The sequence below is a fragment of the Colobus angolensis genome, unplaced genomic scaffold (assembly GCF_000951035.1).
Source record: "Colobus angolensis palliatus isolate OR3802 unplaced genomic scaffold, Cang.pa_1.0 Scaffold282, whole genome shotgun sequence".
Classification (NCBI taxonomy): domain Eukaryota; kingdom Metazoa; phylum Chordata; class Mammalia; order Primates; family Cercopithecidae; genus Colobus; species Colobus angolensis.
The window spans coordinates 1,401,387-1,428,139 of NW_012116066.1; the positions used below are offsets into that span (position 1 = coordinate 1,401,387).

The 26,753-nt window shown below is 41.0% G+C and overlaps 1 protein-coding gene across 1 annotated transcript in view; it reads right to left on the bottom strand.

The window, feature by feature from the left end:
• IL13RA1 (interleukin 13 receptor, alpha 1) overlaps nucleotides 1-26,753 on the bottom strand; it is a 66,357-nt gene that overhangs the window by 32,928 nt on the left and 6,676 nt on the right. Inside the window, exons 2-5 of the mRNA XM_011948695.1 lie at nucleotides 19,872-20,011; nucleotides 13,901-14,039; nucleotides 11,675-11,795; nucleotides 2,811-2,998 (exon numbers count right to left, since the gene is read on the bottom strand). Of these exons, the coding sequence (XP_011804085.1) occupies nucleotides 2,811-2,998; nucleotides 11,675-11,795; nucleotides 13,901-14,039; nucleotides 19,872-20,011 (588 nt within the window). The remainder of the gene's footprint in view (nucleotides 1-2,810; nucleotides 2,999-11,674; nucleotides 11,796-13,900; nucleotides 14,040-19,871; nucleotides 20,012-26,753) is intronic.

Sequence of the window (26,753 nt, forward strand, 5' to 3'; positions counted from 1 at the left end):
CTCCTGACCTCGTGATCCGCCCGTCTCGGCCTCCCGAACTGAAAATATTTTTTAAAAAATATCATCTGTGCTGAACATGTACAGACTTTTTCCTTCTCATTTATTCCCTAGATAATATAACAACTATTTACATAGCATTTACATTGTATTAGGTATTATAAGTAATGTAGAGATGATTTAAAGTATATGAGAAAATGTGCATAGGTTATATGCAAGTACTATGCTACTTTTTATCAGCGACTTGAGCATCCATGGATTTTGGTACCTTGGAAGTTCCTGGAAGCAATCCCCCACAAATACTGAGAGACAACTGCATATATATGTAGGGTTCATAAAGTTAAATCAAAACAGAGCTAATGCATTTAGTGGCCTTTCATGATCAGATATATAGTTTTAGAATTTCCGATTAGCCACAATTACGGAAGAAGTTTATTTAAAACTGCCTAGTAAAATGTATTTAAGGAACATATTTGGCATATCTAGCAGATGATATGAACTCTGACCTGGATCTGGTTAGAAAATGGCCAGGGTATAATCAGGACATCTAGATGCAACATAGAGAATAAAGAAGGGCTTGGATCCAGATGTACTTCCACCTGATGAGTAATAAGGCACCAGCTACAAGGGGCTTCTCTAGTTGTCACTTATTAACGCCAATCAAAGACCACCATTAAAACACTGGCTTAGTCTCTGACACATGCTACAACATAAATGCACCTCAAGGAAATTATGCTAGGTAAAACAAGCCAGTCACAAAAGACAAATACTATATGATATCTTAAGTAGTCGAATTCATAGAAACAGAAAGTAGAAAGGTGGTTGCCAAGGGCGGGGGGGAGGGGAAATTAATGTTTAATGAACAGACTTTCGGTTTTGCAAGATGAACAAGTTCTAAAGATCTGCTGCACAACAATGTGAATATACTTAACACTACTGAACTGTACACTTAAAATGTTTATGATGGTAATTTTAATGCTGTGTGTTTATAACCACAATTAAGAATAAAATACTTTGGGAGGCCAAGGTGGGTAGATCGCTTGAGCTCAGGAGATTGAGACCAGCCTGGGAAACATGGCAAAACCCTGTCTCTACAAAAAATACAAAAATTAGCCTGGCGTGGTGGCACACGCCTATGGTCCCAGGTACTCAGGAGGCTGAGATGGGAGGATAGCTTGAGCCCGGGAGGTCAAGGCTGCAGTGAGCTGTGACCACACCACTGCATTCCAGCCTGGGCAACAGAGACCCTGTCTCAGAAAAAGAAAAAAATAATTTATTTTTAAAAAAGCATTAGCCTGGTCAATTTACTTTTTCAGGAGTCAGTTATACTTAAGACCAAGCAATAGATGATAATGGGTAATTAACAGAAAACAACTTGAAGATATCATCTTCTATCTGAGAAGGATCTTCCTTCTTCCTTTATATCACCATTAATATCCAGGGAGAAAAACAGCAAAATAAGCCTTAAAAGGTCATTTAAGATAATCTGCCAAACAAGAAAAAGGGCTCTGCTTCAGCTTACCCCACTGGGCAAAATACTCCAACCTCACTCTCTTGGCCTACAAAGTAAGCTGACTTTGGTACCCTATTAGAATTCACTTCTATGACTATCTTAGCCAGAATCTGAGCTCCCAGTTGGGATATTTCAACAAATAACCCATTACACTTATGGAATTTGCTTTAGTAATTTACAAAAAGTGTTAATATGCTTTATGTCATTTGGACCTTATGGCAATGTTTTTAGATAGAGAGAGATGATATATTCCATTTCACAGATAAGGAAATATTTGAAGGGGGTTTATATGCCTTGCCAGAAGTGGAGGAGTTAGAACCTAATCAGATATTTTGTGTTCAAGTTGAGGGTGCTTTCTAACAGGCTGACTTGCAGCTGGCACCCACAGTTATGACTATACTGGTTTTTCTAACTGATCAGTTCCCATGCCATACAGAATGCTAAATATTTGAAATATCACCCGATTACACTACCTTCAGTCTATGCCTTTTCTAAGAGACAGATTATTCAGGAACTATATATGATCATTATGAGCATTATCCTCTTTAAGTATTAAGAGACTAGATCTTAGAGTCAGACGGCCTGGGTTCCTGCTATGATTTGAATGTTTATCTTCTCCCAAACTCACGTTGAAACTTCATCCCCAATGTGGCAGTATGGAGAGGTTGGGCCTTTAAGAGATAATTGGGTCATGAGGGTTCTGCCTTCATGGATTGATCTATTCACTGATTAATGGATTAATGGGTTATCATGGGAGTGGGACTGGCGGATGCATACGAAGAGGAAGAGAGACCTGAGCTAGCATGCTCAACTCCCTCACCATGTGATGCCCTGTGCAGCCTTGGGACTTTGCAGAAAGTCCCCACAAACAAGAAGACACTCACCAGATTTGGCCCCTTGACCTTCCACTTCCCTGTCTCCAGAACTGTAAGAAATAAATTCCTTTTTTTTATAAATTACCCAGTTTCTGGTATTCTGTTTAAACAACAGAATACCAGAAAATACCAAACAAACAATGAACTGAGACAATTCCAATGTTGATTCTACAACTAACTGTTCTATCTCTCAGTGTACTCATAAGTAAACAAGGATAAAATATCTGGCACATGTGTTCAATAAAAAGAATTTCCAAGTTTGCTTCTTTAAAAAGAATCTATCAAAGACAGTTATACATCAATATAGTCCCTTGTTTCAGAAGATCTTAAATCCAAAATCATCATTTTTTATTATTTGTATTGATTGTGCAAAAGATATAACACACTTTTTATCCATACTGTTTTAGAGGACTTCTAAAACTTACCACGGGAAGTCAAAGGCACTATATTGAAGGATGGTTTAATTTTTCCTGCATAATCCTTGACCATTATTTGGACACTGTGTTGTTCAAAACTGGAATCCTTCACTTTGGTCAGATCAAAGGAACAACCAAAATATTGGCCTTCTTTATAGATCTCTTCACATTGACGAATTTTTTCCAGGCTTCTGTGCCTACAAGAAAAAATGAGACAATCTTCTGCATTATATTCAACAAGGTATTCAAGAAATAAGAGCAGGCTGGGCGCGGTAGCTCACACCTGTAATCCCAGCACTTTTGGAGGCCGAGGCAGGCGGACCACTTGAGGTCAGGAGTTGGAAACCAGCCTTGCCAACATGGTGAAACCCTGTCTCTACCAAAAATACAAAAATTAGCCAGGTGTGGTGGCAGGCGCCTGTAATCCCAGCTACTCAGGAGGCTAAGGAAGGAGAATCTCTTGAACCTGGGAGGCAGAGGTTGCAGTGAACTGAGATTGCACCACTGCACTCCAGCCTGGGTGACACAGTGAGACTCTTCCTCAAAAAAAAAAAAAAAAAGGCAGAATTCTTTTTAATGACTGAAGATGTCCATGAAAAGCAGTATTTGCAATAGGCAAGATAACTTAAAAAAAAAAAAACCCTATTTTACAATGTGACTCATTTCATATGCTAGGAAGAAAAGACTGTTTTCTTATTTATTTATCTATCTATCTATCTATCTATCTATCTATCTATCTATCTATCTATCTATTTATTTATTTATTTATTTAGACAGAGTCTTACTCTGTCTGCCCAGGCTGGAGTGCAGTGGCACAATCTCAGCTGACTGCAGCCTCTGCCTCCCGAGTTCCAGTGATTCTCATGCCTCGGCCTCCTGAGTAGCTGGGATTACAGGCACGCACTGCTACGTCCAGCTAATTTTTGTATTTTTAGTGGAGACAGGGGTTCACCATGTTGGCCAGGCTGGTCTTGAACTCCTGACCTCAAGTGATCCACCCGCTTCGGCCTCCCAAAGTGTTGGGATTACAGGCGTGAGCCCCCGCGCCCAGCCTAGATTGTTCCTTTTTGATGAACACTGGTACTGTCAGCAGCTATGGAGACTACAGGAGGCCTATTTCTTCTGTATAAGAGAAGACATTCTAAGGCTGGGATTAGAAGTTTCATGCTTCCTGAAAATGCCTATCTGCTGAATTCTATGATTCCTCCTCTGATCCCTCTGACCTGCTCCTTCCTTGTTTCTTGGCTTGTTCCGCTCCCTCCACCCTCTTCCAGCAGAGAGGGAGTAGGAGGACTACTCACATTCTTCTCTTTCTGACTCCCTCATTTACTCACCTCCAGTTTATCACTCTCCTATCCCTCGACTACAGTTTCTATGCTGGGAATTCCTAATCCTGACATCTCACCTAAGAACTAATCTCAGATTTCCAACTGCTCTATTTGAGTGTTCTACCGTTGCCTCAAATCCAGCGTCCAAAACACATCATGCACCCTCTTCCCCACCAAACTGTTTTTTCTTCCAACCTTCCCATTTCCATCAGTCAGAGCTCATTTTCTTTGGGCTCCTAGATTAGATAATTTAAATTAAAATCACCTTTTCCCCCCACCTCTGTTCCCTGTATTCTATCACCAAATTCTGTTCTTTCTTCCTTTGCAAAGCTTCCTGGATCCTCGTCTTCTATGATACTCCCATTGCCCACACCCTGAGTTCACACCCTAATGACTACAGGCTCCATTGCTTCTTCAGATTGACCTCCCTGACCTTCATTATTCGTGTCCTCCAATCACTACCAGGTCAATGTTCTAAAACACAATCGCTTTCTGAGTGTCTCACTCCACTGTGTGGCTTTAACTATCTTCCATAAGCAGTATTGTAGATATTTTATTTACCATTTCTCCTCTACACATACCTTTCCCCAAAGATCATCAGCATCTAGCCCAGCGCAGGCAGGCAATGTGTTTATTACACTTTTCTTTTTTTTTTTTTTTTAATCTAGGCTATCAGAGAACTGTTTTGTAGTAACTGGCAGAAGACAAGAGTCAAGTCTTACATCATCAGCCACAAAGGGAGTTGCACAAAGGTTTTGCAGAAAAGGAAGACCATTTTAAGAAAAATGAACTAAGAATAAAGAGTCCCAAATCCCTAACCTGTTACTCAGAATCCTCTGTACTACTTTAAGATGCAGGTTCCTCAAACCCTCTCCCAGAGAGTCTGATTTAGAAGGTTCTGCCAGGACCTAGGAACCAGTATTTGAACAGCAATTCTCCAGGAGATTCTGCTGCAAGTCAGTTTAAAAAAAAAAAAGAAAAAAAAAAACCTCAGAGCTAATGTATTTATTCCTTCAAAGGCTGCACAAAGAAATGTTTCAATATAGAAAATGCTTTTTTCCTTCAAAAGGTAGTACATGAGCTTTTCCCCCTAGTTGCAGCCCCCTGTGGTTTATGAAGAAAACAGTGTTGTAAAAATGAAGTTATTGTCATGACTAGTTTTTGGATCAGACAGTCCTGGAATGTTTCCCGCCCACAGCCAAAAACAGAAACTGAAGAAATTTAATGACATTTTTCTTACATAACTAAAGAAAGCCATGTGTAAAACTGTTTTTTAATGATGAAAGGAACTCCTCGAATGCACAATCTTCTTGATCCCTTTTTCATTTCTGCACCCTGAGTATTCTGCATATGCTCATGGATCTCAGATATGAAATTTTAAAACAATTTTGTTGTAATTTAGAAATAGTTATAGAAGGGAAAATACTGGTTCTGAATAGATAACATTTCTTGAATTCTTGTGAAACATTAACCTAAAACAGCAGGTGATCCCTGTTAAAATTTATATACTGAATTCATCTGCAGAGTCACACTGCAGCTATGAGAAGGAAATTCACAAATTAAAGACTATTTTCCCAACTCAGAAGATGATTAATGTGGTAAAAAAAAATTCCCTAAAATTCATTGGTATGACTAGTCTGCAGCTCTTCAGGCCAGGGTCTGTTCAATGCCAGACTGTCCCTGCAGGAACACAAGTCATTGCCCTAGGGCTGCAATAAATTATTTTGATTTCAAAAAATGACTCCAGGCCAGGCGTCACGGGTCACGCCTGTAATCCCAGCACTTTAGGAGGCCCAGGCGGGTGGATCACTTGAGGTCAGGAGTTCAAGACCAGCCTGACCAACATGGTAAAACCCTGTTTCTAATGAAAATACAAAAATGAGCCAGGTGTGGTGGCATGCGCCTGTAATCCCAGCTACTCAGGAGAATCACTGGAACTCGGGAGGCGGAGGCTGCAGTGAGCCGAGATCGCACCACTGCACTCCAGCCTGGGCGATAAAATGAGACTCTGTCTCCAAAAACAAAAAAAAAAACCTACAAAGAGAGACTCTATATTTTCTGGTTGGGGGTTAGGGAAAACAGTCTCTGGCAGTTTGTTTGATGTGATTTATACTGGTACCTGCATAAGCAACCATTTCTGGTGCTTGCTAATGAGCACTGTGTCTTGACTCCCTTTCTTTTGTGGTTTTGATTAGAAAGGATCTATCTAGAGGACAGCAAGAAAGAAGGGAGTATGGGTTAGGTACCAATTCTGTGAGACAGGGGAAGAGGCCAGCACTGTGTACTGACTGCATCTGCAAGGGAGTGGAGATGAATAACAATAATAATTAGTTTTTGTTTTTGTTTTTGTTTTTGAGATGGAGTCTTGCTCTGTCACCCAGGCTGGAGTGCAGTGGCGCGATCTCGGCTCACTGCAAGCTCCGCCTCCCAGGTTCATGCCATTCTCCTGCCTCAGCCTCCCAAGTAGCTGGGACTACAGGTGCCCACCACCACACACCCGGCTAATGTTTTTGTATTTTTAGTAGAGACAGGGTTTCACCATGTTAGCCAGGATGGTCTCAATCTCCTGAACTCGTGATCCATCCGCCTCAGCCTCCCAAAGTGCTGGGATTACAGGAGTGAGCCACCGCGCCCAGCCAATGGTAATAAGAGCTATCATGGATTGAGTGCTTACTTTACATATGCTAGCAGCTAGTCATGGCTCTAAACACTGGCCCTCACAACAACCTTAAGAAGCAGGCACTATTATTACTATCTCCATTTCCCAGATTACAAAACTAAGGCTGAGAGAGAAGGGACTTACCCAAAATCACACTAAAGTAAGGAAGAGAGCCAGGATTTCAACCCAAGCAGTGTGGCTCCAGAAAGAATAAGCTGTGAGGTGGTAAGGGGATAAGATTCAGAACCTATACCAGCACCATCCAACAGAACTTTCTGGCATTATGGAAATGGTTGCTATCTGTGCTGTCCAACACAAGAGCCACACTCATCACTTGTGAAAAGTGGCTGGCAAGACTATGCAACTGAAGTTTTAATTTGATTCCATTTTAATTAATTTAACTTAAAACGTAACTAGCCACATGTAGCCAGTGGCTCCTATACTGGATGGCACAGAACTATACTTACAGAAAGAGCCCCTGCTGATGACCAGCTCTGGGACTGTGTATGACAAGAAGTAGGCCAGGTGCGGTGGCTCATGCCTGTAATCCCAGCACTTTGGGAGGCCGAGGCAGGCTTGAGCCCAGGAGTTTGAGAGCAACCTGGGCACCATGGCAAAACCCCATCTCTACAAAAAACACAAAAATTAGCTGGGTATGGTGGTATACACCTGTGATCCCAGCTACTCAGGAGGCTGACATGGGGGAATGGCTTGGGCCTAGAAGGTTGAAGCTGCAGTGAGCAATGATCACACCAACTGTACTTCAGCCTGGGCAACAGAGCAAGACCCTATCACAAAAAAAGTAGGATCCTTGATACCTGCCTCCCTTGGATGCTAGTGACCCACCACTATCTTGGGATTGTGGCTTGAGCCACCTCCAGTGGCTATATAGATTGTTCCCTGCAAAAAGACATCAACTGAGGGCTGAAAGCCAGTCCAAGTACCATCTGTTCTCAGCTTTGGTGACAGCCTGCTTCAGCCCAGAGGAAAAGGAATGCTTTTTTAAATTGGTCAGTCCAGTTTTTTTGTAATTCATTCACCCAGAGCAAACATTCTTTTACAATTTGCATTGAGACTGTTTTCGCTACTATATTCCCAAGGCACTTCCCTATTTTTGTCTTAGAAGAACCCCAAGGACTAGGCCACCATCTGCCTCCAGTGGCACCCTGATTCTAATAGCTGGGATAATTTCCTACCCAGTCTGCCATGGAATGAGATACAGTTTTAAGACTTCTTCCCTTCTTTTCCAGCCCCTTATATAGACATAGATTCTTTAAAGGTTTTCCCTGTGGCTTTACCAATAATGACTCCAGGGAAAATAAGAGGGGTTAATAGCATAATAAACACATGGATGCTACCAACTCACAAGACATCTTAAAAGCTTGTGTAACAGCTCTCCCTAAACTTTACTGCAACATAAATAGCCAGGCTACTCCTTCTTAGTAAGGCTTAGTTTTTTGGCCCCTTCTTAGCAATTCTTCAGGGATCTGGATCTACTCAATCCTTCCCTCTTTTTATTCATGAACAATAATACTCCTCAGTTGCTTATACCTCGTAAGTCATCACTGCAATCTTCTCTAGCTTTGGATCCTACCAAACATTCACAACTTGTTTATAGAATACCTACTAAATATCAGGCACCAGAAGAAACAAGACACAGCTCCTGCTCTCAAGAGAAACTGAAGCCTGTAGCAGGCTACCACCAAGTAACAAGAAATGACAACACAATGTGCTGGGTAGTATGACACAAGAAATTGCAAGGTGCCGTGGGACGAGAGGAAGGGGCACATGTCTAGACTTGAGAGGTCAAGGAAGGCTTTCTGGAGAGGAAATGGTGTCTGGGCTGAAATAAGGATAAAGACAAATAAGAAGCATCCAAGTGAAAAGGAAAGGCCTAGGCTACAAGAGGATGCAGAATGTTTCCACTATTCTGTTTGAATATTCTGTTTGAAATCTAGTTCTGTTTGAGTATTTGAAGAAAGCAGTCTGAGGAACTAAAAGAAGTTTGCTGTGGGCAAACGGTAGGCTGCAAGAGGGGCGGGGGTGCGTGGAGGCAGATGCAACCGAGTCTGGAGAGGTTGACAGGGGCCAGGTCGGTCATAAAGTGATGTGTCTGTCATGCTGGAGAGTTTAGACTTTAACCTAAAGCCACCAGGGAGCCACTGAAGGGTTTTAAGTAAAGGAGAAACAACAGGTATCAAGAGTGAGCAGGTGAAACTACAAAACCTCAAATGAGATTTACATCAGGGGGAAAAAAAGAAACAGACCTCAGATACAACCACACAGAACTTCTGGCTCCTCCTTCAGGACTTCCCAACTTTGCCAGGAGGATCCTTCCACCAGGGAGGAGTGCGGATGTGAATCCTAGGGCAACTTTGGAGGTTTTCATCCAAAAGTGTGTGTGTGTGTGTGTGTGTGTGTGTGTGTGTGTGTGTGTGTGTGTTTTGCATTCTACTCCATGGTATAGCCATGAGTGTTTTAATGTACCAAAAATGCTTTCCATCATGTCATCAGGCAAAGCAGACACTCTAGCATGAAAGGCCATGTTTATCCAGTAGCTTCACAAGTCTTGGACATGGCCCTCCACATTCCATTCTCTCAGAAGCAGTCTTAACAAATGACAGTCAGGGAACAAGGCCATGTGGAGGCAGACTGCCTATGCTAGGTCTCCCCTTCTCCACCCTGATATCACAATGATTAAATATCTCCATTTCTCAAAATGCTCCTCAGAGGCCAGCCTCAGAGAAACTTCCCCATCTGGGCAGTCTGCCTCCTTCATCAAAGCCTCCTAGTCCCCTCTCCATCCACCCATCCACCTCCCCTCGACTACCAAGCCAAGCTTCAACCTAACTTCCCACAGGAATCTATCCCTCTGCAACAGCCTTCAGCATACACTGTCTTATTTAATTCAGTGCAGGTCACTGTATCAGGCACTATCTTCTCCTCTATAGTTTAAGCTTTAGGAGAGAAGAGATATGTTTCTTGTCTCTGTTGTGCATTCAGTGGTTTATCCACAAAACCTTTATTCAGTAAAATAAAGGTTTACTGAATTAAATTGGATTAACCTGATCTTTCTTCCTTGTTCTGTTGCTAATAATTCTAGGCTCTAAAGGGAATGATGGAAGACTAACTTAGAAATTTAACAAACTTTGTAGTAGATATAGTCACAAATACCAAATACTGAAGTATCAAATATCAAAATATCAAAGTTATTTTGCAGGAAGCTAAACTACTTTTTGAGGCTGGGTGTGATGGCTCACACCTGTAATCCCAGCACTTTGGGAGGCCGAAATGGGAAGATCACTTGAGGTCAGGGATCTGAGACCAGCCTGGCCAACATGTTGAAACCTTGTTTCTACTAAAAATACAAAAATTAGCCAGGCATGCTGGTACATGCATGTAATTCCAGCTGCTTGGGAGGCTGAGGCAGGAGAATCACTTGAACCCAGGAGGCAGAGGTTGTAGTGAGCCGAGATTGCACCACTGCACTCCAGCCTGGGTGACAGAACAAGACTCTATGTCAAAAACATAAACAAACAAACAAACAACTTGTTGACCCCAGACATGATATCACTTTCCTTTTTAAAAGTAGACATCAATAACTCATACATTGCTAGTGGAAATGTAAGGTGAACTAACTTCTTTAGAAAATAGTTTGGCATTTTTTTAAAAAAACTAAATACACAATTACTACATAACCCAGCAATTGCACTCTTGGGCATTTATTCCAGAGAAATGAAAAGTTATGTTCATATAAAAATCTGTATGTGAATATTTACAGTAGCTTTATTCATAATAGCAAAACACTGGAAACAACTGAGATATCCTTTAATGAATGAATGGTTTAAAAAACTCGTACGTCCATATCATGGAATACTACTGAGCTATAAAAAGGAGTGGTCTCTTGATATACACCTACTTGTACAGATCTCCAGGGTATTACGCTGAGTTGTTGTTTTTTTTTTTAAGCCAGTCTTAAGTGGTTATGTACTATAGGATTCCATTTCAGTAACATTCTTGAAATAATAAAATTAAAGAGATGGAGAACAGATTAGTGGTTGCCAGAGGTTACAGGATTAGGGGAGAGGGGTGTACAAGGAGAGATGGTTTAAGATGGAGGTGAGGCTGGGCGCGGTGGCACACTCCTGTAATCCCAGCACTTTGGGAGGCCGAGACGGGTGGATTACAAGGTCAAGAGATCAAGACCATCCTGGCTAACACAGTGAAACCCTGTCTCTACTAAAAATACAAAAAATTAGCCAGGCATGGTGGCGGGCGCCTATAGTCCCAGCTACTTGGGAGGCTGAGGCAGAAGCATGGCATGAACCCGGGAGGCAGAGCTTGCAGCGAGCTGAGATAGCGCCACTGCACTCCAGCCTGGGAGACAGAGCGAGACTCTGTCTCAAAAAAAAAAAAAAAAAAAAAGATGGAGGTGAGTGTGGCTATAAAAGGACAACTCCTCATGGTGATGGAACCATTGTATATCTTCACATGTGATAAAACTGCATACAACTATACATATACACACACACGAGTGCATGTAAAACTGTTGAAATAGGATTGAGGTTTTTGGATTGTACCAATGCCAACTTTCCGGTTTTGATAATGCACTATAGTTACACAAGATGTTACCACTGGGAGAAACTGAGTGAAGGGTATATGGGATCTCTCTGTACATTTTTTCTGGTAATATACAGGATCTATACTTGAAAATAGAAAGTTTATTTAAAAAGTAGACACCAAAGGCAGATGCATTTTTCATTGAAGCAAATTGTCCATCTTGTTGGGTTTGCAGAAGAAAATAGACTGTTCTTTTTTTTAACTAGGTTGGATCCAAAGGCTCCCAACACAATCAGTCTTCCAGTAATTGTACTGTACATACTCACCAATAGTAGAGAGTATAGTTAGTGTCGGGACTGGTATTCCTTCCAGGGAGCCAAGAACACTTCATGTAGCTCAGGTTGTGCCAAATGCATTGAAGCTCAGTCACAGCAGACTCAGGATCACCTACAACATCCAGGCCAAGAGTTTAAGACCCTTCTTTCCTTGTAATGCAAACTAGTGAATCACTCTTTAGCATGGGGGATGATGAGAGTGCTTCATGCTGCTTTGTCAGAAAGCAAACTCTTCATCTCTCACCCCATTTTACCTAGAAGTCACCCAGGATGGAGGAAACCCAAATCTAATTTGTTCACAACCTTCTCTCTTACCTCCTGATACAAAGAAAACATCTTCCCTATCCCTGAGGGACCCTAACTAATACCTCTAACTGGAGGGAGAGATAAAAGATCAAAAACTATTTCAATCATAGACAATATCTACACAATTCCTAAATGAATGTGGATATACAAACAACCCTTATATATACATCTGTCTTAAAAAAAATTATTGAGGTACAATTTAACTTTCTGTCTTTTGGTCAATACTGACACTTTTTTTTTTTTTTTTTTTAATAAACATTCAGCCAGGCAGGATGGCTCACGCCTGTATTCCCAGCATTTTGGAAGGCCAACGAGGGTGGATCATTTGAGGTCAGGAGTCCAACAGCCTGGCCAAATTGGCGAAACCCTGTCTCTACCAAAAATACAAAAAATAGCCGGGTGTGGTGGCACACACCTGTAGTCCCAGCTACTCGGGAGGCTGAGGCACAAGAATTGCTTAAACCAGGGGTGTGGAGGTTGCAGTGAGCCGAGATCTTGTCACTGCACTCCAGCCTGGGTGACAGAACGAGAGTCTGTCTCTAAATAAATAAATAAACAAACATTCCTCCTAAAGCAATTCTGGGGAAACGTAAGCCTAACTTAACTCTTAGTAGTTGCCTCTTACGTGTCATGACTTTAAGAGCCCTAATATCTTTCTGACCTAAAATCTCTATCTTCACAAAGCCATTTTAGTTAAGGTATAATGTCTTTAAATTAAACACTTCTGTTTAAAATGTAAATCTGTTATCCCTCATGATCCTTGAAGGGGTACTACACTGAGCCATCATCAATCATTTTATGTCATAGTATAGTATAATAATTATTATTTTTGAGACAGAGTCTTGTTCTGTCACCCAGACCGGAGTGGAGTCGTGCGATCCTGGCTCACTGCAACCTCCACTTCCCGGGTTCAAGCAATTCTCCTGCCTCAGCCTCCTGAGTAGCTGGGACTACAAGTGTGCGCCACCACACCTGGCTAATTATTATTTTTTTCTCCATGTTGACCAGGCTGGTCTCAAACTCCTGATCAATTCACCCGCCCTGGCCTCCCAAAGTACTGGGATTAGAGGCGTGAGCCACTGCATCGAGATACCATCATCATGCCCAGTTTACAGATGAGGAAACTAAGGTGCAGAGGGGCTAAGAAATTTGCCCAAGGTTACACAGCTAATAGCTGGCAGAGCTGGGACTTAGACAGTTGGTTTCTGGTAGCCCTGCTCTTAATCAGTATATGCTACTCCCTGTATGTAACATAAGAGCCAGAAGGACATTGGGTGAGGTGGGATTGGGGAACAATGATCATCCTCAGTACTTGACAGCTTTTCCTAGGGTTGTCTTGTATTATCTTGTCTAGACTTGTATTGGAGCTAGGCCAGCATACTATTTTTCTCTTTAAACACCTTTTCCCAAATATATCCTGCATATCAAACTAATTATCACATATAATGGGTAAGACAGTATTTTGTTTTTCATTTTGAAAGCACTGGGCCTGAAATGTGAAGACATACAGCAAGTCACTCAATTCCTTTCTTCCTCATAAAATGGATCAGGGTAATAATACATGCCTTACTCACTTCCCAAGATAAGCCTGTGAGTCTCAATCTAAGGGAGGTGTGTGTGTGTGCGCGCGCACTCATGTGCACACGCACACACGTGCATGTGTATATCATTTTTAAAATTATTAAATTTTATATAAATATTAGGCATTGTTATTCAAGTTGTTTGTAAGCTTCTTCAAGGCAAAGACATACTCGTATTTTCACTGAGCTGCTAGCACCTAGTATAATGCCTGGCACTTATTAGACTCAGAAAATGTTTGAGAATTGAATGAATTAATGAATAATGCACAAAAGCATTGGAGTATTTGGATTTATTCTCTAAACACCAAGAGATAGTGCTTTCAGTTGTTACCTTCAGGGGGCGAGATGCATTTTTCAACCAAAATGCTAGGCTTCTCACTTTCATTGGTGCTACACTGGGACCCCACTTGCAGACAAATCTTCTCATTCAGGGGCACTTCTTTTGAACGACGAGCTTCTGGAGCTAGTTTCTAAGGTTAGAAAATTGTAAAAGGCATTGCTTCAGCAAACACATACTTAAATAATGAAACATTACATGTCCAAATGTGTTGTTTTTTGTTTGTTTGTTTTTTGTTTTTCTAATCAAAAAAGTCCTCAAATGGTATAGATCAGTGATTCTCCATTGGGGGTGATTTTGTTCTCCCTGCCACTCTCAGGGACATTTGGTAATATTGAACATTTTTTATTGTCCTAACTTGGGAGGGGGAGGTTACCGGCATCTAGTAAGTAGAGGTCAAGGATGCTGCTAAACATCCTACAATGCACACGACAGCCCCCCTCCTCCTACAACAAACCCTTCACCAAATGTCAGTAGTGTCACCATTGAGAAACCCGGGTGCAGATAAAATAATTTCCCACATTTTAAAGGTACAAACATGAAATTTACCTATAAATCTACAATGCTAACATATCAACTCTCTAAAGGCAATTCTAAAGGAAACACAGTATGATTATCACTTAGAATTAGATGCACTGTACCATGAAAATTAAGGTTAAAAAGGAATGCTTTAAGAATCCAGGAATCATGCAGGCTCAGTGGCTCATGCCTATAATCCCAGTACTTTGGGAGGCTTAGGCAGGCAGATCGCTTAAGCCCTGGAGTTTGAGACCAGCCTCGGCAACATGGCAAAACCCCATCTGTACAAAAAAAAAATTGGCCAGGCATGGTAGCTCATGCCTGTAGTCCCAGTTACTCATGGGGCTGAGGTGGGAGGATCACTTGAGCCCGGGAGGGGGAGGCTGCAGTGAGCCAAGATTGCAGCATTGCACTCTAGCCTGGCCAATGCAGTGAGACCCTGTCTCAAAAAATAAAAATCGAGTAATCATGGTTACTTCTGGGTAAGGAAGTAAAGGAGGGGGACCTGAGAACTGAAGAGAGGCTTTTCATTAAACCTCTTTGTCTACTGTTTGACTATTTTGACTACCTCATATACATGTATAAATTTCAAGCACTGCTATATGTGCTGAGTATATACATTCTCATTCTGAAAAGTAGATACGTTTTGTGGAACCATAGGAAGCCAATTTATAGACATCATAGAGACATAAATCACCAGTCTGGTTACTATGACTTAGAATGATGAGATTAATGGGCTGTCTGGGAAACAAACATTTCCCAAATTGACAGAGTTGGAATAATTAAGAATGGAGCTGCTTTTAATCAGAGCTCCAAGGACAGCGTTTCCTGTTTTGCAATAGTTTCTGACTCACGTCAGAGATACTATTTCATCTACATGTTGATGGCCATGAAGGGGAAAATTTGCCAGTTAGTTCTATCTACTACCGTGAGGAGCTATTCTGCCATGTCACATGCCTGCTACCAGCTGAGCATGAGGGCAACTGTGAGATATCCCCAAAACCAGGACATATGGATGGCCTCTGAGAAGTAACTAGCAAGTCAACAATGAATAAATCATAGCAAGGACACAAAAACAAAATCACTTCATAGAACCAGAATAGCTCTTAGGTCCAGTCAAGGCAGCACTCTGAAAAGGGAGTTGGTCAGCCCTGGAAGAACAGAAAAAGAAATGTCTGTGAGCAAAATCCTGACAGGGAAGAAAAAGCGGGTGATACAGGAATGTGGACATTGAATTTTTCTGTCCCACTGGCAAAGCTGTTTACCCTCAGTAGGGCCTTCAGCTATTCTTAGACAAGTACATTTTTACAACTAACTTCTGATTCCTCACCAAGAAACCTACTTAACATTTGGCCTCCTATATAGGCTCTGCTGACAGGGATGAAATGCACCAGTTATGCTAACAGAAATCTTCCTAGAATGCTTCATCATTATCATTACCATTTTCACAACAAAGTAAAAAATCAGCCCTTGAGAGATGCATGTGTGCTGAGGAAATGAGGTTTCCGAGTATGTGAAGCTGAAGACCTGCCTCCAGGATCATGGTAATGGTGGCAGGAAAGCTTCGAATACAAATTTTACCAACTTCACAATTTTACTAAGCACAAGTCCTATATATCTCTGAAGAAGCCACCTTTATCCAAGGATCCATGGCAATTCTTGTTTGGAAGCTATATTTGCCCTTTGAAGACACCAGGGGAAAATGCACAGTCAAAGGTCAAATTAGACTGTACAGTCAAATATAGTCAAATTAGAATCATCATGAAAATAATCCCAGTTTTCATATTATAATGGACACTATTCCAGTTAGAGGGTTACGGAGTTTTCATACACAAAAATTATCACAACGGAATTTTTAATTTAAAAAATGCCTTAGTGGCCAGGCGTGGTGGGTCACACCTGTAATCCCAGCACATTGGGAGGCCAATGTCACCTGAGGTCAGGATCACCTAAGGTCAGGAGTTTGAGACCAGCCTGGCCAACATGGCAAAACCCTGTCTCTACTAAAAATACAAAAAAATTAGCTGGTCGTGGTGGCACCTGTAGTTCCAGCTATTTGGGAGGCTAAGGCATAAGAATTGCTTGAACTCAGGAGACAGAGGTTGCAGTGAGCTGAGATCATACCACTACACTCCAGCCTGGGCAACAGAGCAGACTCCATTTCAAAATAAAATAACATAAAAAATAAAAAAATGCCTTAGTATCTAAATCTGAACCTTATGCTTTAGGCATATGAATAATAACACAGAAAAGGGACAGTAGAGGGAAAATTTTTTCAAATAATAATTTTTTCTATTTTCTTTCAAAGTTCAAGGTAAACAATATTAAACTGGCACTAATATAGTAGGAACCCAGATTATTAACAACTGCCAAGTCAAGCACACCTCTCTGTATCACACAAGAAACTAAATTCCTAAATTCCTTCCATTAGATTTTTTTTTTTTTTTTGAGACAGAGTCTTGCTCTGTTGCCCAGGCTAGAGTACAGTGGCATGATCTCGGCTCACTGTAACCACTGCCTCCTGGGTTCAAGCGATTCTCCTGCCTCGGCCTCCCAAGTAGTTGGGATTACAGGTGCACACCACCACACCCGGCTAACTTTTGTATTTTTAGTAGAGAGGGGGTTTCACCATGTTGGCCAGGCTGGTCTTGAACTCCTGACCTCAGGTGATCCGCCCAACTCGGCCTCCCAAAGTGCTGGGATTACAGGCATGAGCTACCACGCTCAGCCCTTCCATCAAATCTTGATGAGGTATGTGTGATGGCTCCCACATGACTTTTGGCTTTGGTGAATCATTCCCACTGGTAGCTGCTGTATGATGTTATGCTCCACCCTGCAGGGAATGTGGTTCCCTTTTAAAATTTATCAAAAACCAAGGCAAGAGTCCTGAACTGATCTCCCCAGACCAATGTTCACTTGGCTGGACTGCACCTCTCTCAACTCCAGAATTCCTTTCTCAAAAAGAAAGGGAATTAGCTTCAGCATCTTCCTATTTGGATGCCTGGCTTTTTTGATTTGCCTAATGGGACTTGCCCATTTCTTAGTGATGAAAGATATCTAAAATCTGATGCCAGATCCTCCTTCTACTTGCCAGCTGAAGAACTATTAGACATTACTTAAAAAATGGTGGAGGGCAGCCATTTACACTAATCTTTTCTTTTTCAAAGATCCTCTGCAAATCCCTATCTCTCAACTTGATGAGCCTCCAATCTTAAGATTGAAAATGACCTCAAGAGTTTATCTCATTTAGCAACTTGGGACCTTTGAACACTTTCCTAAGCCCCCTAATGTACGAACTATCATAATGCCATCACTTCAATATGCTTCAGGGATAAATATACCTCAGTTTGGCCCAATGATGCTAATGCTGTACCCAAAGGACAGAAAGAGGAGAGGAAAATTACTTCTGCCATTCATTTTCAGCCTCAGGATGATAAACTTGAAAAAGGTCCAGACAGGATATCTCCTATCACTGATTGGAAGGAATAATCCGTGTTTATCACAACTGTAGGACTGATGGCCATCAATGCTGTCAAATGGCTAAAATAAATGAGCTGGCCTTAGGCAGAGGTCACCCTTTTTGGTCTCTATCTGGTTTCTTCAGGGGTAAAATGGAAGAAACAAGATTAAATGATAATATTAGGCTGAACCAAATAATACTGACAACATTTAACCATTTTGATCCATAAAAGTGGTAATTTCACATGGCTCAACCTAACAACAGTAACAATAATAAAAGCTAACAATTACCTAGCACTAACTCTGCGTCAGGTGCATTACAAACCTCATCTCCTTTAATGCACATGCCATCCATATTCAGTAGGTACTATTATTACCCACCCTGCCCCCAACAACCCCCTATTTTACAAACAAGAAAATGGGAGCTCAGAGAGGTTAAGTGATTTGCCCAAAATCAAACAGCTTGAAAGGGGAAGAGATAAAATTTCAAGCACAATTCTATCTGATTCTACTGTCTCCTAAAATTACATTTAACTCTAAATTTCTGTACATACACTAAGGAAATAGCCCGATTTCTAGGCTAGAATACCAGCCTGGCACCTGATTGATCCTAGACAACTTAAGAAAAAGGGACCTGAAAAGCAACCTCTCCTCAGGGTTTCAGTTAGACACTTGGGTGATTTATAGGGTTTACATCCAGAGGCATTTAGGGTCTCTCTCTCTGAATTTCTCAAGGCTCAATTACCAAAACTCAACACTAAGACTCCAAATGCCTAAGGCCCTTCCTTAGGAGGAACAAGAGGAAGCCAACAGTATGTAAAGGTGAACTCCAGTCTCACTGCTGGTAGTATCATTGGCTTCCACATTTAGAAGACCTCTTTTAAAACGCAAATACTTCTGACAAGCCTCAATTCTTTATCAATTAATGCCTAAGCCATAAGTAATACCTCAGCAAGCCAAGGGAGAGGAAGGCAGATAGCAAACTTCCCTCCAGAGGAAGAGCATGTTCCATCCTGACTATTAAACTTTTATATACATTATTTTCTGTGTCCCAGCAAGCCACGGAAGTGAGTAAAGCCATACTTTATACATAAGGAAACAAAGGCTCAGAGAGGTTAAGCAATTTATCCCAGGCTATAGAGTCAGTTAAGAGTGACAGTGCCAACCAGAAGCTAGTTCTCCTGACTCTTCCTGCCACCAAAGCTGCCTGAACTTGGTGCTTCTACAATTCACCAATGCAAAGCACTGTTGCTAATAACTTCTCATTCCGCCTACTCAAGATCCTGGACAAATTCAACCCCAAACACCCAACCCCCTCACCGTCGCCACCCTGCAACAAACACACACACTGAAAGAAGGTATGAAAACATTAAAAAAAAAAAAAAACAGTTGAATAAGATTATCATAAAGAACCTGAAATTATCCAAACCTATTAACAAAAATTCACTTATATCAGTTGACTAGAAATCTTGAAAGTCTTCCTCCTTTTTCCTCAGGCATTATGGAACCCTCTATTCAAACACAACTGCCACTGACACCTTACTTTTTCACTTTCCATATGGCCATTTACTTTTACGCCACATAGTGCTTGTATATCTATTTGTCCATGTGATTAGCAAGATGGTAAATGTAAAAATTCCCTGAAAAATTAAGTGTTATATAGATACAAGGCGATACAGCTACAGACAGGAACACAGGAACAAATTTTAACAATAACATAATTATTTATTGAGTACCTTAGAGAAAAAGATATCTAATATTTCCTGTCAAAGCAATCTCAATTGCATTTAATTGTCAAAAAATTAGGAAATATTTTTAAGTGTTCACTTGTGTCAACAGTTGCTTCTATAATTTCCCCAATTGAAATTTAAACACACCCCAAAATACAATTTCCACTTTGATGTCAGATTAGAATTTGGCTTATTCTTGGCTCCAATTCATAGTGTTCACTTTACCTCATCAATGTAACATGTTGCAGAAAACTTACCTTATCTTGTTTGTCGCCAAAATGACTAAAATACCATAGACTACAATTTGGGCTGGCTCCCTCGGGTGGATTCCACGTCCATATTACTGTGCAGAGGTTTTCAACAGAGACACTCAAATTTGTCACAGGTGGTTGAGTTTCTGTTCAAATCAAGGACAAATAAAATGAATTTATCAACAGTATTTTTAATGGTTTGCTTAATTCTCCCAAGTCCTGGAGGGCACTGAGTTAACAATATCTAACATATACTGGGCCAGGGACTATTCTAAATATTCTACACATATTAATCCATTTAATCCTCATAACAATCTTTGAGATAGGGACTAGTATTAGCCTCATGTTTTTTGTTGTTGTTGTTGTTTGAGATAGAATCTCACTCTGTAACCCAGGCTGGAATGCAGTGGCACGATCTCAGCTCACTGCAGCCTCTGCCTCCTGGGGTGAAGTGATTCACCTAGCCTGTTACTGGTACTACAGGCACACGCCACCATGCCTGGCTAATTTTTGTAATTTTAGTAGAGATGGGTTTTCGCCATGCTGGCCAGGCTGGTCTCGAACTCCTGAGCTCAAGTGATCCACCTGCCTCGGCCTCCCAAAGTGCTGGGATTACAGATGTGAGCCACCGTGCCCGGCCTACTGGCCTCATGTTAAAGATGAGGCAACTGAAGCAACGGGCACGTGAAGTCACTTGTTCCATATACCATGGTTACAGTAAATGGCAGAGCTGGGACTGTCACTTGAAAAGTATGGCTCCAAGGTCACATTCTTAACCACTTTCATAGCAAAGAGTGATATTCTTAAATACTAATATTTCCAAGTTGTTCTCTTCCAGGAATTTGGGGTTCCCTAACCTTGGGATACACACCTCACTCAATACAGACTGTTCAGGCTGGGCACAGCGGCTCACACCTGTAATCCTGGCACTTTGAGAGACCAAGTGGCTTGAGCCCAGGAGTCTGAGACCAGCCCAGGCAACATAGCAAAATCCTGTCTATACAAAAAAGTTACAAAAGTTAGCCAAGCATGCTGGTACATGCCTATAGTCCCAGGTACTGGGGGGCCGAAGCAAAAGAATGACTTGAGCCCGGGAGTTTGAGGCTGCAGTGAGCCAAGATCATGCCACTGCACTCTAGCCTGGGTGACAGAGCAAGACAGGGTCTCAAAAACAATGACAACAACAACAAGAAAAACCAGATTGTTCAAAATCTCAGCAGTTCTATAAGTAAGTTTAAGAAGCTCATCTTTAATTCTGCTTGCTAACATGACCTGGTAATTGTTTTTTTATAGCTTTTTCCAAAGAAGTGCTGAGAAAGAGACTTAGCAGCCCTTGTTCCCCTGAGGTCTGACACTAAACAGCTAGAGCTAGAGCTTTGACTAATCTGAAGAGGGAAGAGAAACAGGAGGAACTGTGAAACATAATTTTAAACTTTCCTGAGAACTTCTCCTGAGACCAAGACTATCAAAATCATCCCCCAGAAACTGGGTGATGGGTGTGCAGGAACCCTCTGTCCTACCTTTGCAACTTTTCTGTCAACCAAAAATTATTTCAACATAGAAGTTTATTAAAGTTATTTGAAAATAATTCCCCCAAATTTTCTAAAGTGATGAACGGAATCATTATTAATTACTTAAGGATGATAGTAATAGTAACTTACCAAATGATAAGAATTAAATCTTGTACTCTACGCACTATTACTTTGGAGTGCATTGTGCCTGTTACATAATCAGCAATATTTATACTGTTACCTTCCTCTCTAACTGAGCAAAAAATTCCACTTGTCCCAAAACATCAAACTCACAGGCACTCTGTAGTTGAGTTTTCTCATAGCAGCGACTTGGTCAGCAGTCTACAAAGACCCTTGACCCTCAACATTCATTCCCTGGTGATTATTTAAAAGTCAGAAAACAGATGTTGATGAGGCTGTGGAAAATAGGGAATGCTTATACCCTGTTGGTGGAAATGCAAACAGGTTCCACCACTGTGGAAAGCAGTTTAGAGATTTCTCAAAGAACTTAAAATAGGCCAGGCATGGTGGTTTACACCTATAATCCCAGCACTTTGGGAGGCTGAGGAGGGCAGATCACTTGAGATCGTGAGCTCGGGACCAGCCTGGACAATGTAACAAAACCCCATCTCTACTAAAAACACAAAAATTAGCCAGGCATGGTGGTGTACACCTGTAATACCAGAAACTCAGGAGACTGTGGCATACGAATCACTTGAACCCAGGAGGTGGAGGTTGCAGTGAGCCAAGATCGCATCACTGCACGCCAGCCTGGGCAACAGAGCAAGACTCTGTCTCAAAAAAAGAAAAAAGACTTAAAATAGAACTACCATTCAACCCAACAATTCCATTAGCTGATATATACCCAAAGGAAAATAACTCATTCTATCATAAAGACACATGCACCTGTATGTTCACTGCGGCACTATTCACAAAAGCAAGGACACGGAATTAACCTAAGTGCCCACCAACGGTGGATTGGATAAAGATAATGTGGCACATATACACCATGGAATACTATGCAGCCACAAAAAGAATGAAACCATGCCCTTTGCAGCAACATGGGTGGAGCTGGAGGCCTTTATCCTAAGTGATTTAATGCAAGAATAGAAAACCAAATACCGCATGTTCTCACTTATAAGTGGGTGTTAAACACTGAATACACATGATCATAAAGATGGAAACAACAGACACTGGGGATCACTAGACAGGGGAGGGAGGGAGGTGGGTTTGGGGGCCGAAGAACCACCTGTTGGGTACTATGGTTACAGCCTGGGTGATCAGATAGTTGGGACCCCAAGTCTCAGCATCATGCAGTTTACCCATGTAGCAAATCTGCACATGTACTCTTTAATCTATAATAAAATTTGAAATTAAAAAAAAAATCATTCCCTCTTCTAACTCTACTATCAATAGTTTTTCTCAAGGTGCAACTGTGGGAAGGAGTAGCCCACAGCAGGACAAGGCCTTGTGGAAGCAAAGAATTCCTATTGTACTGCATTAAAACTGAGCTAGTACCAGGGAGCACCAATGGCTCAGGTAACAGAGCTATAGTTAGGATTTTAAGTGATTAAAAGCATGTATGACTTTCCATTTTGGCCTTTCTAACACCATATCAATGATATTTTTTAAGACAAATCATTTGTCAGGTAGAGAGCCTCTAATAAAAACATTGTTCCTACTGGAGACTACTATTTACTGTAGGATTATCTGCCTTATTCTGCAGTTCCCAGAAATATATCCAACATACCCAGTTTAGCACTTTCAGTGCTCTCCCTACCCGCCTACCTCCCACTCCCACACAAATATTAAAGCCCTGATAATAAAAATATACCTATTTGTGGTTCATTTCAATTGTACTTCAATTTTCAAGGTAATTTGAAACCTTTTAAAACCTACTTTAACCTCAGTTTTGAAATAAAACAATAGCCTGCCCTATATTCAACCTTTTAAATGGGATTAATATTTTCCCATCTGTTTTGAAGTGTCCTTTGGTCAGATCTTCTAACTAGTTTGCATTTTGGGCTTCTTGGAGCTATCTGCTATCCTTTTCTTTTTCTCTTCTGGTTCCCTCCATATCTTTTGATTTTTCTACTTCCTACACTTTAAACACACACACACATGGATTCTGGGAATATGGCAAGAGTAGGAAGCACCAGACATCTATCTCCTCACCTAGATAACAATGGTAGTGGCAGAATCTGTTTGATGTAACAATTTTGGAAGACTGCAGAGTTATATTAGGAAACACTTACATTGAAGGCTTGCAATTTCCAAGGAAAGGCTTGAACAACAAATTGCAATAAATTTCAATCAATGCCAGCTTTTACATAGTAGTAGCTGCCCATCCTTCATCCCCAACCCCACGGCAGGCAGCTGTGCACATGTTCCTGGAGTCCTCTGCCCACAGCGTGTGGGCTACGTGGGCAAAAGTACTCTGTCCTCCAAATATCGGGGATTTGTATTCTGATTACTGATTGCTGCTTCTGATCACAGAGGTACAGACAAAGAGGCTGGCAGCCATTGTGGTTGCATCTATCCCCATTGTTGCAAGCCCTCCCTATCTAGCTAAAGTGATTTCCAGAAGATGTAAACGATGGTGCTCTTCTCTTGTCACCTCATTTTTCTCCTTTTCCACTTTTGGGAGCCAGGCATTAAAGATTAGAAATTCTAAAACAATTGGCCGGGCGCGGTGGCTCAAGCCTGTAATCCCAGCACTTTGGGAGGCCGAGACGGGCGGATCACGAGGTCAGGAGATAGAGACCATCCTGGCTAACACGGTGAAACCCCTGTCTCTACTAAAAAATACAAAAAACTAGCCAGGCGAAGTGGCGGGCGCCTGTAGTCCCAGCTACTCGGGAGGCTGAGGCAGGAGAATGGCATAAACCCGGGAGGCGGAGCTTGCAGTGAGCTGAGATCTAGCCACTGCACTCCAGCCTGGGCAACAGAGCAAGACTCCGTCTCAAAAAAAAAAAAAAAAAAGAAATTCTAAAACAACTACAGAGGCTGGGCATGGTGACTCACGCCTATAATCCCAGCACTTTGGTAGGCCAAGGCAGGAGGATTACTAGAGGCCAGCAGTCAAAGACCAGCCCTGGCAACACTGCAAGATCCCATCTCTACCAAAACAAATTTTGTTTGTTTGTTTAAATTAGCTAGGTGTGGTGGCATGAATCTGTAGTTCCAGCTCCTCAGGAGACTGATGTGGGAGGATCACTTGAGCGCAGGGATTCGAGGTTACAGTGAGCTGTGATCACACCACTGCACTCTAGCCTGGGCAACAGAGCGAGACTAAGTCTCAGAAACAAAACAAAACAAAACAAAATGAAACAAAACTACATATACAGAGAAAAACAGAAAGTGACCACACATGCTCAGGGAAAGCCCAGGAAAAAACCTGAGAAGACTAAGTTTACACTTCAGGTTGATGCTCAACACACAGCCTACAATAATCAAAAAAATAAAAACAATAAACAAAACAATAACAAAAAACAGCAAATCCTGGAGGAAGGGGGGAATCTGGTTTCCAGAGAAACCAGATTTAAATGTCCAGTTTTTAACAAAAAATCACAAGGCAGACAAAAAAACAAACACACAAACAAACCAGGAAACTATGGCCCATTCAAAGAAAAAAAGTTAAACAACACCAAACCTGTCCCTGAAAAAGACCTGATGGCAAATACATTAAAGAAAGATTCTGAAACAAATATCTTCAGATGTTCACAGAAGTAAAGGAAAATGTGGAGAGAGTCAAGAAAATGATATGTAAGCAAAATGAAAATACCAATAAAGAGACAGAAAACCTAAAAAAAGATCAAAAAGAAACTCTGGAGCAGAAAAGCACAACAACTGAAATGAAAAATTCACTAAAAAGAATCAAAGGTAGATTTGAGCAGGCAGAAGAAAGAATCAATAAACTTGAAATTAGGGCAATAAAAATTATTGAGTCCGAGGAACAGAAAGAAAAAAAGATTGAAGAAAAGTGAACAGAGTCTAAGAGACCTGTGGTATACTATCAGCAGACCAGTGTACGCATTATGGCGGTTCCAGGAGAAGAAAGAGAAAAGGAAAGAAAGAATACTTGAAAAAATAATGAGCCAGGTGTGGTGGCTCATCCCAGCACTTGGGAAGGCCAAGGCAGGCAGATCACCTGGGTCCAGGAGTCCAAAACCAGCCTAGCCTACATGGCAATATCCCAATTCTACTAAGAATACAAAAATTAGCTGAGTGTGGTGGTGCACATCTGTAATCCCAGCTACTTGGGTGGCTGAGGCAGGAGAATTGCTTGAACCCGGGAGGCAGAGGTTGCAGTGAGCTGAGATCACGCCACTGCACTCCAGCCGGGGTGACAGAGTGAGACTCTGTCTCAAAATTTAAAAAAAAAAAGAAAAAGAAAAAGAAAAAGAAAGAAAGAAGAATGGATGACAACTTCCCAAATTTGATGAAAGGCATAAATATAAACATCTAAAATTTAGATGATGCAGTGAAAGTAGTACTATTGGAAAAATTTATAGCTATAAACACTTATATTAAGAAACAAGAAAGATCTCAAATCAGCAACCTTAACTTTACCACTTACGTAACTAGAAAAAGAACAAACTAATCTTAAGCTACCATAAGGAAGGAAATAATGAAGATTAGACCAGAGATAAAAGAAAAAGGGAATAGAAAAATAGAGAAAATCAATGAAACTAAAAGTTTCTTGAAAAGATCAACAAAATGGACAAACCTTTAGCTAGATGGACTAATAAGAAAGAAGACTGAAATTACTAAAATCAAAAATGAAAATGAATATTTCTCTAGAATCATTACTATTGATTCTAGAGAAATATAAAGGATTATAAGAGAGTACCATAAACAATGGTACACTAACAAATTGTACAGCCTAGATGAAACAGACACATTTCCAGAAAGACAAAACCACCAATACTAAATCACAAAGAAATAGGAAATCTCCATAGTCCTATAAGTAGTAAGGAGATTGAATCAATAATAAAAAAATCTCCCAACAAAGAAAAGCCCTAGACCTGATGGCTTCATAGATAAAATTCTACCAAACATCTAAAGAACTAATACCAAATCTTCTCAAACTTCCTAACTCATTCTACGAGGCCAGCATTACCTGATACCAAAGCCAGACAAAGATGCTACAAGAAAAGAAAACTATAGACCTATATGCCTTATGAACACTGATGTACAAATTCTCAACAAAATAGCAGTAAAGTGAATATAGGGGCATATCAAAAGGATTATAGACCATGACCAAGTGGGATTTATTCCGGGAATACAAAGATGTTTTAACATACAAAACTTGATCAATGTAATATACCACATTAACAGAATAAAGGGGAAAAAAACTACCTGATCTTCTCAATTG